Source organism: Oncorhynchus mykiss, chromosome 2 (genome assembly GCF_013265735.2).
Source record: "Oncorhynchus mykiss isolate Arlee chromosome 2, USDA_OmykA_1.1, whole genome shotgun sequence".
NCBI classification, from domain to species: domain Eukaryota; kingdom Metazoa; phylum Chordata; class Actinopteri; order Salmoniformes; family Salmonidae; genus Oncorhynchus; species Oncorhynchus mykiss.
In genome coordinates, this window is record NC_048566.1 from 44,234,341 (window position 1) to 44,253,887 (window position 19,547).

Below are 19,547 nucleotides of genomic sequence, written 5' to 3' on the forward strand. Positions count from 1 at the left end.
AAATACAATTTGATTTGATTTGACTGTCCTCTCAGAGGGCTCTCATGTCTATTCCTGCCTCATCCCATGGATGCTTCCACAGAGCATGTACACAATGCAGGCAAGTATGCAAGCCTCACAAGCCTCTGGAAGCACAGGGAGACAGTCTATAGTACTATATATTTATGTAATATATATATCATCTCACATCAACAATACTCTCTTACTGTACTTTCCCAAGGATTATATAACTAGCAATATTCATTACTGTTGCATTTCATGCTAGTGAGGGCCGAGAATACACTTTCACATAGGTACATGGTTGCACAGGCCATCAGTGTCTTAACAGCGAGATTTTCCAAGGCAGAATACTCTGAGTGCAGCCAAATCCAGAAATCTGGCAGTGGCTTCTGATTAGATTCAATCTTTGCAGAACGGCTTGTTGCAATTTCAATGAAGCTCTCTTGTTCAGATATCGGTAAGTGGACCAGAAGCAGGGCATGAAAGGGATAACGAATCCAGTTGTTTGTGTGGTCTGTTTCAGGAAAGTACCTGCGTAACTCACTCAGGTGCTTCACTATCTCACAGTTGACATTGTCCGTAAGCTTGAGTTAATTTGCAGACAAAAAAATAATACAATGATGGAAAGACCTATGCGTTGTCCTTGTTAATGTAGACAGAAAAGAGCTCCAACTTAATCATTTTGTTCCGCACATTGAATCCTAGATTCAGATCATTCAGGCGAGAAAAAACATGACCCAGTCGTGTGAGAAACTCGTCATCATGCAAACGGTGAGACAAGCGAAAATGGTCAGTAAAGAAAACTTTAAGCTCGTCTCTCATTTAAAAAAAATTGTCAATAACTTGTCTCTTGATAACCAGCGCACTTCTGTATGTTGTAAAATTGATACATGGTCGCTGCCCATATCATTGCATAGTGCAGAAAATACAGCCCTGCACAACCTGTAATTTAAATTGATTTTTATTTGTAATTCATGTAATTGCCTTACACAAAATAGTCCAAATTGGTGAAATGAAAAAAAAAATATTGACTCAAAAATGTTAAAATAAAAAGATAATGGTGCGTGCATATGTATTCACCTCCTTTGCTATGAAGCCCCTAAATAAGATCTGCTGCAACCAATTACCTTCAGAAGTCACATAATTTGTTAAATAAAGTCCACCTGTGTTCAATCTAAGTGTCACATGATCTGTCACATGATCTCAGTATACATACACCTGTTCTGAAAGGTCCAGAGTCTGCAACACCACTAAGCAAGAGGCACCACCAAGCAAGCGGCACCACCAAGTAAGCGGCACCATGAAGACCAAGGAGCTCTCCAAACAGGTCAGGGACAAAGTTGTGAAGTACAGATCAGGGTTGGGTTATAAAAAAAATATCAGAAACTTTGAACATCCCACAGAGCACCATTAAATCCATCATTAATCAGAGAGGCAACAAAGATACCAAAGATAACCCTGAAGGAGCTGCAAAGCAACACAGGGGAGATTGGAGTATCTGTCCATGGGACCACTTTAAGCCGTACACTCGACAGAGCTGGGCTTTACAGATGAGTGGCCAGAAAAAAGTCATTGCTTAAAGTGTTCGCCAAAAGGCATGTGGGAGACTCCCCAAACATATGGAAGAAGGTACTCTGGTCAGATGAGACTAAAATTGAGCTTTATGGCAATCAAGATAAACGTTATGTCTGGCGCAAAACCAACACTTTTCATCACCCTGGAAATACAGTACATCCCCAAAGTGAAGCATGGTGGTGGCAGCATCATGCTGTTGGGATGTTTTTCTTCAGCAGGGACTGGGAAACTGGTCAGAATTGAAGGAATGATGGATGGTGCTAAATACAGGGAAATTCTTGAGGGAAACCTGTTTTAGTCTTCCAGAGATTTGAGACTGGGACGGCGATTCACCTTCCAGCAGGACAATGACCCTAAGCATACTGCTAAAGCAACATAAACATCTATATGTTTATGGGGAAACATTTAAATGTCTTGGAATGGCTTAGTCAAAGCCCAGACCTCCATCCAATTGAGAATCTGTGGTACGACTTAAAGGCTGCCGTACACCAGCGGAACCCATCCAACTTGAACTGGAGAAGTTTTGCCTTGAAGAATGGGCAAAACTCCCAGTGGTTAGATGTGCAAAGCTTAGAGACATACCCCAAGAGACTTGCAGCTGTAATTGCTGTTAAAAGATGGCTCTACAAAGTATTGACTTTGGGGAGAGGGTGGGGGGGAGGTGGAGGGTGAATAGTTATGCATGCTCAAGTTTTCTGTCTCATTTCTTGCTTGTTTGATAATAAAAAATATTTTGAATCTTCAAAGTGGTAGGCATGTTGTGTAAATCAAATGATACAAACCAGCCAAAAACATCAATTTTAATTCCAGGTTGTAAAGGCCCCAAAATAGGAAAAATGCCAAGGGTGGTGAATACTTTCGCAAGCCACTGTACACGTGAGTTCAGGGGCCTTGTTTTAACAAAGTTAACCATTTTCACTGTCGTGTCCAAAATGTCTTTCAAGCTGTCAGGCATTCCCTTGGCAGCAAGAGCCTCTCGGTGGATGCTGCAGTGTACCCAAACTCCATCGGGAGCAACTGCTTGCACGCGCGGTACAACTCCACTATGTCTCCCTGTCATGGCTTTTGCGCCAAGGGCAGTACATATACCAGCACATCTTTACCACCAAAATCTATTTGATGTCACAAAGCTGTCAAGTACTTGTCTTCCTTAATTGACCCCCATAAATGTAACGGACATATACCAGGAGTTGTGCCAGGTCCACCACGTCTGTTGACTCATCCAGCTGTAAGGCATAGTATTCACTGGCTTGTTTGTGAAGCAGTAATTCTTTCAAAACATCTCCTGACATGTCACTGATGCATCGTGAAAAAGTGTTGTTTGATGAAGGCATTGTCTGTTTCGTTCTTTTGGCCTTTTCCCCAAGCATTGTCCCAGCCATATCCGCGGCAGCAGGAAGAATAAAGTCCTCCACAATAATATGGGGCTTGCCTGTCCTAGCCACTAGGTAGCTCACCATATAAAATGCTTCTAGCCCTTTTTTATGAATGGTATCTGTTTCTTTTATACATGTCTTACTACTCGAAAATCTTAATTCTCGCTCAAAAAACTTCCGTGGCATATTTTTCAAATTGCATGTTTTGTTTCTAAATGGCTGTGTAAGAGTGAAGGCTTCATTGAGTTGTGAGATAGTATTTTTGCACATATAACACACTGTGGATGAGGAAATGCAATACTCCCAATATAAGTGAACCCCAAATCAATGTAGTTCTTATATTTGCGCCTCTTCGATGGTCCAACATCCCTGTCTGTTGTTCGGTGCTTTCCCGGGTAAGGGGGCAGTAGCTCTTCGGCTGCATCAGATTCACAACTGTCAGTGTCCATGCTAGCTGGGCAAACAACGAATGTAGAATTACTGATGCTAGCAATGGATGTGCTCGTGGAAGGAGAACAATGTGTCATCGACAGGTGCAGGAGTAGTACTGCTGGTAGTAGCAGTACTTCAAGTAGAGCTGGTGTGTGTCTCTACCAGCTCTACTTACTTTTTTCTACCAGCGGGCCTTACTTTTTTATCCAATTTCAAGCAAACGGAATGAGCAGCAGCTACGTTTGGCTACATACGTAAATTGAATTCCCGTGATGGAGTAACGGTTGATGTGATTTGACGTTAATTATTTGACTAGGCCACCTGGATTTGACATTGTGTTGTTATTTAACTAGATTTAATTTTAGTTTTGGCAGTGAATCGAGGCTACCCCCGATGGCATTGCACATGCCGCTGTTTGGGAATACCTGGTGATAATATCATGATAATATCAAACAAGCACTTCCATGTGTTGATTAAATTATGCCACAGCTGACAAGTGTGTTTGACGTGTAAATTGATTAATGTTAATTTTACTGCTTTTGCTAACACAAATTAACATGACTAAATCAGTTTTATTCAGTTCACCCTTGGTTCATAGATCTACAGTACAGCATATTGAGAGATCCTAGCCTCGTCCCACTGACTGACGGCGGGCGCATTTACCTTTGACGATGAGTTCAGCGAAGTTGGAGACCCCAGAGCCCCTGGAGGACTGAGTGACACATCGGTACAGGTCCTGGTTGTTGCACTGCACACTGTCCACCTGTAATGACGCCACAAAGCGCCGGTGACTCAGGTGCTTGACCAAGGCTGTAGATGTCACGTCCCCACTGTGCCTCTGGAGAGAGAAAACAGGATGGGTCAAATATAAACAGGCACACAAAAACACATGCCGACAACCATCTGTGGAGATCAGTGGACAAAGGGCTGGAAAATGGGCCGCACCAAAAGAACGCATGGTTGCCAAGAAAGCAGTTAGTTTTCCTAGATTCGTAAAATGTGTGTGCAGCGTTTGTGTGTTGGAGTCACTTTTAATTATTAATTGATCTACCGTTTCTATGATAGGCCACTGTAATCTATGGTACCATTCTGCTCATCTGATGAAGGTGCACATGGATCAGATTCAAACTTTGAAGACTGAGATTGAGTCATTGAAGACAGACCAGTAGAAAGAGAAACATCATCTGAGGGCAGAGATATGGGTGACAGCTAATGCATTGGTCCAGAGCCAGACGACATTGGCGGAGAGTTGAGAAATGACGCGTTGAATAGAGCGAGGAATGAGATCTCACAATCCAAGTCACAGTCCATGCCAGGGACACCTGTGAGCTCTGGAATGAGATCTCACAATCCAAGTCACAGTCCATGCCAGGGACACCTGTGAGCTCTGGAACTCCACCACCTCTGAGACAAGCATGGAGAAACTAAAATGTTCAATTATATTCCATGATATTCTTAAAATATATGTGTTGGCTGAATATCAGCAGGTGATGTCTGCTAAATAATCAAGTTGATTGCACAGTCATAAAGCCTCGGCACCTACATAAAGCTCTGTGTGGGCGACCTCATGCAACTGCAAAATGTTGGATAAAGCATACACTGTACAGTATTGTATTTCTTCATCAGCATCTTTATGATTTTGTTAATAAAATGATGATAAAAAATGATTAAAAAAATACTCTTTCAAAATGCAGATGTTTATGTATCCATAATGAATTACTATGGGAATTACTGAATTGCAGAAATATTGGAACTAAGTTGACTAATGCAGGTAAACAAATTGTTGCTTACTGGAAAATACTCTTTCAAACACACAATGTCACATTGTTCAGCACCATTATGGCTATTAGCAGGTAGCTGGACAATAGACTTGCCTAGAAGGGGGGTAGGGGGAGAGTTATATCGTCAAATGTATTTCTTAGTTAGGTTGACTGTATCAAAACCGTCCGTGATCGGTTGCAATTTTAGTTTAATCCAACAGAAAAAACAAAAACAAATAATACAACAAAAATTATTATTATTATGTATCACTTCCGACCGTGATTGGGAGTCCCATAGGGCGGCACACAATTGGCCCAGCGTTTCTCTCCCTCTAAAAACAGAAATAAATATTTTGGCCTTTACAAATATTATTTTGGCCTTTATTCAGATTACAATTGCTCACTTAGTTTTTTTTTTTAAAACAAAGTAACCTCCAAAATATTGGTATATATTATCAAGTAGATGGCACAGTCATATAGCCCGGCACCTACATAAAGCTGAGGGACTCACTCATTCATGGCTTTGGATCCTAATAAACAAGGACCAACATTCTTTCTGATCGTCTTTAATAAAGAATTGTTTTGGTTATCCTGACCTGGACACCATTTACAGTATTATAATAGCCCTCCTGATTGGCGCAGCGATCTAAGATGCTGCATAACAGTGCAAAATGAGATGCTACAGATGCAAGTTCACTACCCATGTCGGCTACCACTGGGAGACCCATATGTAATTATTGGTGGTCACATCATTGAAATAAATATTTTTCAATATACTGTAGGCCTACCGTAGGCGACATGAGTCTCACTAGTGTTGAGTAATGTGTTGTTAAAAGTGGTTTAGGTCTTATTTATTTAAAGAGCATATTGAAGTTAGAAGCAGTTACCTACAACTATTTTAGCACCATTTTGCACTGCTCTGAGACAAGCATGGGGACTGGTCTTGATAAGTCAATGAGATTTTTATCTTCACTGAATCTCCATTTGGGTGTTGGCTTGACTACAATTATACAATTAGGGTGAATAATGTTATGCTGTTAGTGTAACCTTTGTTTAACTAGCCAAGTCAGTTACAACTTCTTATTTATCTACAGCCTACTCCTTCCTCCCAATCAGGGAAACAAACCCCAGTCTCCCACGTGTCCGTATGACACGGGGATAATTTAGCTAAATAGCCCAGTACTGTAGCCTACTCCCGACCATCACGTTATACAGCTAAATATTTTCCAGAGAGTTTTTCATTTTTCTTGGTATAGAAACACCATAATATTAATCAAATTAATTAAGCAACATTTCTTAAAATCAGTTCCATATACGATGTTCTTACAAAAAAAGGTTTTAAACTCTTGAGTACAGTCACTATTGAAGGCTACCAAATGTTTCTCAAATATCCCCGCTGGTGGTCAAACTAGCACAAACTAGATTTAATAGTTATTATGGCTGACACTTAAATAACCTGCCATTGAATTTTGCAGCACCATGCAAGCTGCGCTGCAGTACATTGCAACTTTTAAAGGATGAACCACTATCGCTCCACAAAAAAAAACTACTTCAAGGTCTCAGAGCAAGTGATATCACCAATTGAAACACTACTAGCACACACCACTAACTAACTAACTAGCCATTTCACACCGGTTACACTCACTGCTCTTTGACCACCTCCTTCTCCACAGCCACCCCAGCAGCTGGGCAGAGCCCAACTGAGTGATCCAATGTAACATTAATGCTTCCGTCCCTCTCCTTGCCCCAACCTGGGCTCGAACCAGGGACCCTCTGAACACATTAACCTTTCTAGCGCAGGTGTTCCGCTGAAAAGGCAGCGCACGAAATTCTAAAAGATTTTTTAAAAATATGTAACTTTCACACATTAACAAGTCCAATACAGCAAAGGAAAGATAAACATCTTGTTAATCTACCCACTGTGTCCGATTTCAAAAAGGCTTTACAGCGAAAGCACAATATATGATTATGTTAGGTCAGAGCAAAGTCACCAAAACACACAGCCATTTTTTCAGCAAAGATAGGAGTCACAAAAGCAGAAATATAGATTAAATTAATCACTAACCTGATGATCTTCATCAGATGACACTCATAGGACATCATGTTACTCAATACATACATGCATGTTTTGTTCGGTAATGTGCATATTTATATCCAAAAATCTCAGTTAACATTGGCGCGTTACGTGCAGTAATGTTTTGAATCCAAAACATCCAGTGATTTTGTAGATAGCCACATCATTTCACAGAAATATTCATAATAAACATTGATAAAAGATACAAGTGTTATTCACAGAATTAAAGATAGACTTCTCCTTAATGCAACCGCTGTGTCTGATTTCAAAAACACTTTACGGAAAAAGCATAATCTGAGTACGGCGCTCAGAGCCCAATCCAGCCAAAGAAATATCAGCCATGTTGGAGTCAACAGAAGTTAGAAATAACATTATAAATATTCACTTACCTTTGATGATCTTCATCAGAATCCACTCCCAGGAATCCCAGTTCGACAATAAATGACTGATTTGTTCCATAAAGTCCATCATTTATGTCCAAATAGCCACTTGTTGTTAGTGTGTTCACAGCCCATTAATCCATCTTCATGAGGTGCTCCTGTTCCTGTGCATTCCGATCAAGGTCATCAAAGGTAAGTGAATATTTATAACGCTATTTCTGACTTTCGTGACACCTCTCCTTCTTTGGAAAATGGCTGGATGTTTTTCTGTGACTAGCGCTGACCTAACAAGGTGTGCTTTCGCCGTAAAGCCATTTTGAAATCTGACACAGCGGTTGCATTAAGGAGAAGTTCATCTATATTTCCATGTATAACACATTTCTGTAATTTGATGTGGCTCTCTGCACTTTCACCGGATGTTTGTTTGAGACAATGCATTTCTGATCATAACACACCAATTTCAAATGAGGTTTTTGGAAATAAAGATTAACTTTATCGAACAAAACACACATTTATTGTGTAACATGAAGTCCTGTGAGTGCCATCTAATGAAGATCATCAAAGGTTAGTGATTAATTTAATCGCTATTTCTGATTTTTGTGAGCCCTCTCCTTGGCTGGAAAATGGATGTATGGTTTTCTGTGACTAGGTGCTGACCTAACATAATCATTTGGTGTGCTTTCGCCGTAAAGCCTATTTGAAATTGGAGACTGTGGCTGGATTTACAAGAAGTTTATCTTTACAATGGTGTAAAATACTTCTATGTTCGAGGAATTTTAATTATGGGATTTCAGTTGTTTTGAATTTGGCACCCTGCAATTTCACTTGCTGTTGGCGAGGTGGGACGCTACCGTCCCACATATCCCAGAGAAGTTAATGCGAGTGTAGCAAAATGCTTATGCTTCTAGTTCCGACAGTTTTGTCACACAACAAAACATGCCAGAGATGTCTCAGGTTGAGGGAACAAGCAATTGGCATGCTGACAGCAGGAATTTCCACCAGAGCTGTTGCCAGAGAATTTAACGTTGATTTCTCTACCATAAGCCGAGGTGGCTTATTGTTGTTTTAGAGAATTTGGAATTAAGTCCAACTAGCCTAACAACCGCAGACCACGTGTAACCACGCCAGCCCAGGACATCCACATCTGAATTTCTACACAAACTGTCAGAAACCGTCTCAGGGAAGCTCATCTGCATGCTCATCGCCCTCAGGATCTTGACCTGACTGCTGTTCAGCATCGTAATCGACTAATCGAGAAGTGTGCTCTTCATGGATTCAACTGTACCGAGCAAATGGCAGACAGCGTGTTTGGCAGAGCAGTTTGCTGATGTCAACATTGTGAACAGAGTGCCCCATGGTGGCGATGGGGTTAAGCTATGGACAACGAACATAAGCCATGCACAACGAACACAATTTTATCTTATCTATGGCAATTTGAATGCACAGAGATACCGTGATGAGATCCTTAGTCCCATTGTCGTGCCATTCATCCGCCGCCATCACCTCATGTTTCAGCATGATATTACACGGCCCCATGTCACAAGGATCTGTACGCAATTCCTGGAAACTGAAAATGTTCAAGTTCTTCCATGGTCTGCATACTCACAAGACATGTCACCCATTGAGCATGTTTGGGTATGCTCTGGATCGACATGTACGACAGTGTGTTCTAGTTCCCACCAATATCAAGCAACTTCGCACAGCCATTGAACAGGAGTGGGACAACATTCCACAGGTCACAATCAACCGACTGATCAACTCTATGCGAAGGAGATGTGTTGTGCCTCATGAGGCAAATGGTGGTCATTAAAGATACTGACTGGTTTTCTGATCCACGCCCCTACCTTTTTTAAGGTATCTGTGGCCAACCGATGCATATTTGTATTCCCAGTCATGTGAAATCCAGAGATTAGGGCCTAATTTATTTATTTAAATTGCCAGATTTCCTTATATGAACTGTAGCTCAGTAAAATCTTTGAAATTGTTAATTTAGATTTTTGTTCAGTATAACAACACTTATTTCACTCCATGCACCGATTGAGGAGCATGCAGCCTTTCTGCGCAACAGGTGATATTCCATCCAACCCTGTTCCTGCAACCAGACAGTGCTTAATTTGTGTAACCAAGTGAAATCTGGTCGGGAACATGTTTTCACAACAATACATATTGTATTACATTCTTGACAGCACCTCTCTCTGACCACTCTAGAAAGGAGAAAGAGGAGATGGAAATGCACAGTGGTGCGATATTCTGTAGCTAAAGGTAATGTGTCAGCCTATTAATTATAAAAAATATTTAATAAATGCCCTAATTCTAGGCTATTCAAAATCAAATATAAATTCACTATAATTGTAGGTTAACTTTGTAAGCCCCCCTGCACAATCAATGAACCAACAGCATTGCCTTGGCCTATATTATATTCTCTCTCAGACTCATGGATAGAACGTTTAGAGCGTAGCATAAGGTAACCAGTCCATCCAGTATGCATAATAATACAGTCCACACTCAAAGGCGATTACTAGAATTTGTTTAATTTTGGTGTATCGGCTAGACCAAGTATGTTTTTCTGCCGTGCGTAATATGCAATAGGCTATTAGGAGATGTATTGTATAATGACACAATCATTATTTTAATTCAGGCTTTTTGGGGGGGGATTGGGCTCATACACTAAGTCTATAAAACATTGTTCGTTCCATGACATATACTGACCAGATGAATTCAGGTGAAAGCTATGATCTCTTATAGATGTCACTTGTTAAATCCAATTCAATCAGTATAGATGAAGGGGAGGAGACAGGTTAAAGAAAGATTTTTAAGCCTTGAGACAATTGAGACATCAATTGTGTATGTGTGCTATTCAGAGGGTGAATGAATGGGCAAGACAAAATATTTAAGTGCCTTTGAACAGAGTATGGTAGTAGGTGCCAGGCTCACTGGTTTGTGTAAAGAACTGCAATGCTTCTGGGCTTTCAAGCTCAACAGTTTCCCGTGTGTATCAAGAATGGTCCACCACCCAAAGGACATCCAGCCAGCTTGACACAACTGTGGGAAACATTGGAGTCAACATGATCCAGCATTCCTGTGGAATGCTTTCGACACCTTGTAGAGTTCATGCCCAAGTTCCTAATGGTTGGTATACTCAGTGTATATAGGCCTATGCTTACACATAAGCTCTAATATGCGTATGGGTGTTTTGAATTAATCCTCACCTTAAAAGTGCTGTCCATTTCTTTGTGCTGGGCTTTGAAACAACATCCACAACATTTGTTCATCCACAACATCTTCTTAAACCAGCTAAACGGAGTGCAATATTTGAGGCAGGCTGCATAGTAAGATTATTGTTCCCTTGGTGGAGCCATGACACTCAGCTAACAACATAATAACCTAATATGTTTCAATTATTGCTATCCAGGCCATTTAAGTTGAGTGATTAAAAAGGATGATTGTCCAGCAGCACGCAATTAAAATGGCAGGGGTCATCCCTCTGACTTAAACATGTACAATGACAATCAGGAACCTTTAATACAAACAAATGAAATCTTGTCAAGATAATAATGACTATGAGAGCAATGTTGGTTATCAGGGCCATTAGTTAATTCAGTGCAGGCGCCGGTAGTCAGTCCTCTTTTGTGTCCATACTGTAGCAATATAGGATGTTATCACCACCCAGCACTATAAGTGCATTCCTGATGGGCTTAATATTTCACCCTTTAGCCACTCTAATGTGGAGTCTTGCAGATGAATAGCAGGGTGTAAGCTTTCATGTTTTGGTACAGGGCAAAAGGAAACGAAACAGAGAAAATGACTCTGACACCAGTGCTCTTCAAAGCCAGAATATATCACGGAGAAGGAGTGGGCATGACAAATGTAGAGTGGGCGCATGAGAAAAAATAACAAAAACAAAAGAGATTACCGGTGCTGGGAAAGAAAGCTGCAGTAGAGATGTTGTTGAATGAAAGGAGGTATCCCACTGAACCCTCCAAGGCATTTCTCACAATGTTGTATTCCATTATCACCACAAGTATCCTTCAAGCCTACAGTCTCAATAACAGGCAACCTTGAGCCTAACAATAAGCTAACGTTTAGGCCAAGGCCTTTCCCAGTGTTTGAAATAGCAGGCTTGCCTATCAACACATTCCTCTCTCTCTTTCTTTTTAATTGAAAAACAGCTGTTGAGTAAACAGAATCAGTCTCAGAGAGCACGTAGGCCCGGGGTCCTCTGGGAAGCAAGTAGGTTGAGCTAGGCCCCTTCTCTGTGTTTTGATAACTCATCATGTGGGGTTCTAGAGTGGTCTGAGACACTGCATCTCAGTGCAAGAGGCGTCACTGCAGCACCTGGTTCGAATCCAGGCAGCATCACATCCGGCCGTGATTGGGAGTCCCATAGGGCGGTGTACAATTGGCCCAGCGTTGTCCATCATTGTAAATAACAATTTGTTCTAACTGACTTGCCTAGTTAAATAAAGGTAAAATAAAAAGTATTTGTGCTGTCCAAAGCCACGGTGGACATGTTTGCTCACGAAAGTCGCAGACCACACAAGCCCCAGCTGTCACAAGTAAACAAACTCTGATGAGGGTCAAGCAGTGACAACCAGTCTGGTCTGGTGGTCATACCAAACCAAACCCTCAATCATAGACTTCAGTGGCCACTGCCCATGACTTACTTCTTTTATCTGTTTAGTTTTTTCTGCCTCCACTAAAGGATATTAGGGAAATCAGGTTAATCAAATAAGCCTGAGAAGGAGTATGTAAACAATCAGGGTGGAGCGAATTACTAAGAAAACTAATCAAAATTATCTGTTTAGTCTGGCAGGAGTTGGCATGGTGAGACTAGGTCGCAGCTGGTGCTCACAGCAGATGCAACAATCAAACGAAAACAACAAAACAACATGAAGGGGAAGCAACCTCATCTAAAATGGTAGCCGTGACACACAGACATGTATCTCCTCATGCTGGGGAAGGCAGGCTTCGAAGAGCCTTGAGGACTTTTGTTATTGCGAATGTTAGTGCCATCATGACAGCTCCCTACTGGAGGAATATGTCCTTGTGATGTGACAAAATGGTTTGTCTGATATCATTCTCACTTGGATGTTAGAGTTTTTGAACGTTGAAGGAAGGACAGGGTCTCAAAGTTGAAGATGATGATGTGCACTGTGTCTCAAGGCTTGCATGGTGTAAGTAACACATACTGTAAGAGGTGGTGGTAAGAGTCGTGGATGTGTGGTAATTGCTGTGAGAGACAGAGGCTGTAAAACAAAAGACTATCACAATTCTCTTTGAAACCTTCCATCAGGCCTTCATATGTGAGATTTTTAAAACCAATGCATGTTATTCACTCAGACATACACTGCAGTGGCCTTCCTGACCTTCAGAGGGATGGAATTTGCATGAATAAAGCATACAAGTGGGAAAAAGGGATATTAAAAACAGAGCCCTCTATTTGGATAAAGGAAGAAGGCTGTGAAGAAAGCAGAGCACTGTGATTTCATGAGCAAACTGGATTTTCAAAGGTGCTGGGCTGGAGAGTCTTCAAGGCTGGAGCGTAGCATTAAAACTCTCCCCAATGCTCTGCTGAATTTGAATACTAACACAAGCATGCTTATACAGTTGAAGTCAGAAGTTTACATACACCCTAGTCAAGTACATTTAAACTCAGTTTTTCACAATTCCTGACATTTAATCCAAGTAAAGATTCCCTGTTTTAGGTCAGTTAGGATCACCACTTTATTTTAAGAATGTGAAATGTCAGAATAATAGTATTGAGAATTATTTATATCAGCTTTTATTTATTTATTCACATTCCCAGTGGGTACGTTTACATACACTCAATTAGTATTTGGTAGCATTGCCTTTAAATTGTTTAACTTGGGTCAAACATTTTGGGTAGCCTTCCACAAGCTTCCCACAATAAGTTGGGTGAATTTTGGCCCAATCCTCCTGACAGAGCTGGTGTAACTGATTGAGGTCAGGGCTTTGTGATGTCCACTCCAATACCTTGACTTCGTTGTCCTTAAGTCATTTTGCCACAACTTTGGAAGCATGCTTGCTGTCATTGTCTATTTGGAAGACCCATTTGCAACCAAGCTTTAACTTCCTGACTGATGTCTTGAGATGTTGCTTCAATATATTCACATAGTTTTCCTACCTTATGATGCCATCTATTTTGTGAAGTGCACCAGTCCCTCCTGCAGCAAAGCACCCCCACAACATGATGCTGCCACCCCCGTTCTTCAAGGTTGGGACAGTGTTCTTCGGCTTGCAAGCCTCCCCTTTTTCCTCCAAACATAATGATGGTCATTATTGCCAAACAGTTCAGAGGACATTTCTCCAAAAAGTATGTCCCCATATGCAGTTGCAAACCATAGTCCGGCTTTTTTATTGTGGTTTTGGAGCAGTTGCTTCTTCCTTGCTGAGCGGCCTTTCAGGTTATGTCGATATAGGACTTTTTACTGTGGATGAAGATCATTTTGTACCTGTTTCCTCCAGCATCTTCACAATGTCCTTTGCTGTTGTTCTGAGATTGATTTGCACTTTTCGCACCAAAGTACATTCATCTCTAGGAGACAGAACACTCTTCTTTCTGAGCAGTATGATGGCTACATGTCCCATGGTGTTTATACTTACGTACTATTGTTTGTACAGATGAACATGGTACCTTCAGGCATTTGTAAATAGCTCCCAAGGATGAACCAGACTTGTGGAGGTCAATAAAAAAATGCTGAGGTCTTGGCTGATTTATTTAGATTTTCCAATGATGTCAAGCAAAGAAGCACTGAGTTTGAAGGTAGGCCTTGAAATACATCCACAGGTACACCTCCAATTGACTCAAATGATGTAAATTAGCCGATCAGAAGCTTCTAAAGCCATAACATAATTTTCTGGAATTTTCCAAGCTGTTTAAAGGCACAGTCAACTTAGTGTATGTAAACTTCTGACCCATTGAAATTGTGATACAGTGAATTATAAGTGAAATAATCTGTCTGTAAACAATTGTTAGAAAAATTACTTGTATCATGCACAAAGTAGATGTCCTAAACGACTTGCCAATACTATAGTCTGAAATTTGTGGAGTGGTTGAAAAACGAGTTTTAATGGCTCCAACCGAAGTGTATGCAAACTTTCGACTTCAACTGTAATTCAAAGACACTCACCCATCGTTTCAAGTTTCCCTCTTTAATGGTGTGACCACAAACACACTTCAAGTAGAACTCAAAAGTGCTGGTATTCCCAAAGAGACCTGCATTCAAATAATATTTGGTTTCTTTGAAATACTTCAGCTGCGCTTGATCGAGCTTGCCTGGCTCAATAGAACTAATGTAATAGTTGAAAATGAACGCAAAAGTGCACTTTTGGCACTCCAGACAGGCTCAATCAAACTCTCAGTGTTTGAAAGAAAAGTGTTTGAAAGAAAATAAATACTACAGATGTGCCCTCCAAATCCCCACTGACCTCCAGTAGGAACCTCTCAGCTTCCGATGCCCGGCCCGATGCCACACACTGGAAGGTGGCATTCTGCCCAACGTTGACCTCCTCATCCCCCAGCCGGGAGAAGTGGGGCGCCTTATCTGTAGGAACAGAATGAGAGAGTAGAAATCAAAGGACTGCTGTGCCATGACAGACAGCCAATCACAATGCCAGCCACCCAGACCAACAAAATAAATGCTTTTATTTAAAATACGTTTTACAAAGTTATGTGTGGCAAAACGCTCATGTTCTTCATTTCGAGGGATTTGCAGCTATACTAAGGCTCCCGAGTGGCGCAGCGGTCTGAGGCACTGCATTTCAGTGCTAGAGGCGTCAATACAGACCCTGGTTCTATCCCGGGCTGTATCACAACCAGCTGTGATCAGGAGTCCCATAGGGCAGCTCACAATTGGCCCAGCATAGTCCTGGTTAGGGGAGAGTTTGGCCGGGGTAGGCTGTCATTGTAAAATAAGAATTTGTCTTAACTGACTTGCCTAGTTAAATAAAAATAAAATACTACATTTCGTGATTTCTAAAGAGCTGCAGTAAATTTTCATAAATCAGACGTTGTTCAGCTTCCTTACCAGTGTGAGATGTGTGTGACTGTGAAAGAACAGCTTTTCACATTATACAACAACGTAATTCAAACTTTTATAGTTATTTAGATAAGAATCAGAGACTAATTTTCTCCCATGAAGGATATCACCGCTGTTTGGAGAAGGACTCATTGACATATTGCTTGTTCTCTCCCTTTATTGTCCTACAATAAACCCATAAAGAGAAGTCATCCAATACACAACCTAGAAATTAATTGCTGGTGGCTAATATTCTCAACAACCTTTCACCGTGGCGATACGTCATAACACGGGCATCAATGGAAGTTAGGTGAACATCCTTTAGCCAGATCACCAGACCCCAGAGAAATCAGGCTCAAGAACATTGTTGCTGATGTCATGACTGTCCTGATCAGTTCAGGTTACAGGAGACCACAACCCTACAGATTATCTCTCAACCCCAACAGAGGAGGAGAGATCTAGGGGTCTGAAGATGTGGGGGTTTTATGACCCCTCACACCCCTGGTAAATCTCAGGCCACAGACAAATTCCTTTGTCCTGTTACTATGGAGAACCAGCCTCAGAACATTAAACATTAAATAAAGGGACTTTAGAACAATGGTTTTAGTCAGCCACAATGGTGGTCATGACGATAGATGGAATATGAAAATGTATGTAATTTTTGTTTTGTTATTAAAGGTGACGTTATTACGAAAACATTGTAACGTGAAGAGTTTTCCTAGTATATGTTTGATGTTTATACATTGTACGTTGTGTGGAAAATGTCCAAATCAAAGGGAATGTTTTGGTAAAGATGAAATGTTAAGTTAGTTGTCCAGAATTGGATTTGAGAAAAACCTAGACCTTGCTCTTAACTTGCTACGCCCAGAGAATTGCCCTAAAGGCGGTTACGCCCACTTCTGACCCAAGAGTATAAAACCTGTGAGTAAAGAATTTACAGAGAAGACTACGTGACCCAAGCTGCAGCCAAGGTCTAAAAAGTCAAAACGCAACGCAAGTTTGAAGACAAAGAAATATTTTTCTACCCAAGCTACGGATGAATAGCTGTGTCTAAGTGGGTGAATTCAAGTCGAACCACCTAGCCTCCATCTCTCATCGAATCGTGGTATCTACACTGTTTCATTCCAACGCTGTGAGCTCTGAGCTACAGAGCTGTTTGTCCTCAGAAGACACCTTCCAGAGCAAGGGTGAGGGAACAGACTCCTAAGCCAAAAGGACACTGACATCGGGAGGACGATCAGAGAGGTGCGCCGGAGAAGTGCGTCATCGAGCAGCTGAACAGTCCCCTGAACGATCCACGCAGAGAATCCTTGGAGACCTTCCCCACGTAATCACATCATTATATTCTGACCCATAAGAGCGGCAGTTTGGGGCAAGGCTAGGGTTAGAATAGCATAGCTGACAAATTCACCCAAATGTATATTTCTCTCGTGTACTTTCTTTTTTCTCTCTCTCTTTGAGAGATCACTTTTGACCAGCAGTACAGTATGTAGGGGGGCAAACATGTTACAGGGAGAGAGAAGCTTTGTCCAGGGTTTAAGCTCAGGCGTGTTAGCCACTGTCGTTACTGCTTTTCCCAGGAATGTTCTACTCCTCTAGGACTTACAGCACACTAAGCCTGTGGTATCCAAGATACACTGTGCACACAGTGAAAAACCACAGAGTGAACAAACCACCACGGGTCTTCTCCTAGAGAAGTGGTTCCCAAACTTTTTATAGTCCCGTACCCCTTCAAACATTCAACCTCCAACTGCGTACCCCCTCTAGCACCAGGGTCAGCGCACTCTCAAATGTTGTTTTTTGCCATCATTGTAAGCCTGCCACACACACACACTATACGGTACATTTCTTAAACATAAGAATGAGTGTGAGTTTTTGTCACAACCCGGCTCGTAGGAAGTGACAAAGAGTTCTTATAGGACCAGGGCACAAATAATAATATAATAATAATTAATCATTCTCTTTTTTAATCATCTTACATATAAAACCTTATTTGTTCATCGAAAATTGTGAATAACTCACCACAGGTTAACGAGAAGGCTGTGCTTGAAAGGATACACATAACGCTGCAATGTTGGGTTGTATTGGAGAGTTTCAGTCTTAAATCATTTTCCACACACAGACTGTGCCTGTATTTAGTTTTCATGCTAGTGAGGGCTGAGAATACACTCTCACATACTGTAAGTACGTGGTTGCAAAGGGCGTTAGTGTCTTAACAGCGAGATTTGCCAAGGCAGGATACTCTGAGCACAGCCCAATCCAGAAATTAAATTACATTTTCACAGAACCGCTTGTTGCAATTTCAATGAGGCTCTCTTGTTCAGAGATGGACTAGAGGCAGGGCATGAAAGGGATAACGAATCCAGTTGTTTGTGTTATCCGCTTCGGGAAAGTACCTGCATAATTGCGCACCCAACTCACTCAGGTGCTTCGCTATATCACATTTGACGTTGTCTGTAAGCTTGAGTTCATTTGCACACAAAAAATCATACTATGGAAAGATGATGGACCTGTGTGTTGTCCTTGAGTAACAGGGTTATATTGGTGACTCCCCTTGCCACTTCATTGTTAAGCCAAAGGGTTTTTGGTTTTACTTTTGTCTTGCCTTCACCAACTCAACATGGCATCTTATTGGCTGTATTGCGTGGCTTGCTTACGAGGGAGGATGTTTCAGTTAGAATCGTCCCAGTGAACAAGCACCAAACCAGCGTGCATGAGTGCAGAGTTGGATGGTGAGCCTTGCATTAAATGACATGCAATTTTGTGCTGTTTCTGTCAGAATAAATCTCCATGACTAGTGCCACAAGTTGGAGTTTGTGTCGATGATTTGATTGTACACAACGCAAGAAGAGTACTGTTATAGTAGTGCCATGACCGTTCTCCTGGATCAGATCATCGTTCGCTGGATTTCCATCTCAGAACATCACCGTGTTTGTTGTTCGAGAATCAAATAAGACGTTGCTGGTGCAGTTTATGGCAAACCATAAACAACTCATGAACATGCACATGTGGAACGGTCAGTAAGACACTAACAGATTACAGATGGTACGCAATTTAGGTCACAGTTATGAAAACTAAGGACACTAAAGAGGCCTTACTACTGACTCTGAAAAACACCAAAAGAAAGATGTCCAGGGTCCCTGCTCATCTGCGTGAACGTGCCTTAGGCATGCTGCAAGGAGGCATGAGGACTGCAGATGTGGCCAGGGCAATAAATTGCAATGTCCGTACTGTGAGACGCCTAAGACAGTGTTACAGGAAGACAGGATGGACAACTGATCGTCCTCACAGTGGCAGACCACGTGTAACAACACCTGTACAGGATATGTACATCCGAACACCACACCTGCGGGACAGGTACAGGATGGCAACAACAATTGCCCGAGTTACAGCAGGAACGCACAATCCCTCCATCAGTGCTCAGACTGTCCACAATAGGCTGAGAGAGGCTGGACTAAGGGCTTGTAGGCCTGTTGTAAGGCAGGTCCTCACTAGACATCACCAGCAAAAACGTTGCCTATGGGCACAAACCTACCATGACTGGACCAGACAGGACTGGCAAAAAGTGCTCTTCGCTGACGGGTTGTGGTTTGGTCTCACCAGGGGGGATGGTCGGATATGCGTTTACTGTCGAAGGAATGAGCGTTACACCGAGGCCTTTACTTTGGAGCGGGATCGATTTGGAGGTGGAGGGTCCGTCTTGTTCTGAGGCGGTGTGTCACAGCATCATCGAACAGAGCTTGTTGTCATTGCAGGCAATCTCAACGCTGTGCATTACAGGGAAGACATCCTCCACCCTCCCTGCAGGCTCATACTGACATGACCCTCCGGTATGACAATGCCACCAGCCATACTGCTCGTTCTGTGCGTGATTTCCTGCAAGACAGGAATGTCAGTGTTCTGCCATGGGC

General features: G+C 41.8%; 1 protein-coding gene across 3 annotated transcripts in view; it reads right to left on the bottom strand.

The window, feature by feature from the left end:
* The window catches only part of LOC110490335 (receptor-type tyrosine-protein phosphatase U), a 338,326-nt gene that overhangs the window by 149,781 nt on the left and 168,998 nt on the right, over window positions 1-19,547 (bottom strand). For all 3 annotated transcript variants that reach the window (XM_021563676.2, XM_021563683.2, XM_021563669.2), the window contains exons 5-6: window positions 15,047-15,162; window positions 4,047-4,221 (exon numbers count right to left, since the gene is read on the bottom strand). In XM_021563676.2, the coding sequence (XP_021419351.2) occupies window positions 4,047-4,221; window positions 15,047-15,162 (291 nt within the window). The remainder of the gene's footprint in view (window positions 1-4,046; window positions 4,222-15,046; window positions 15,163-19,547) is intronic.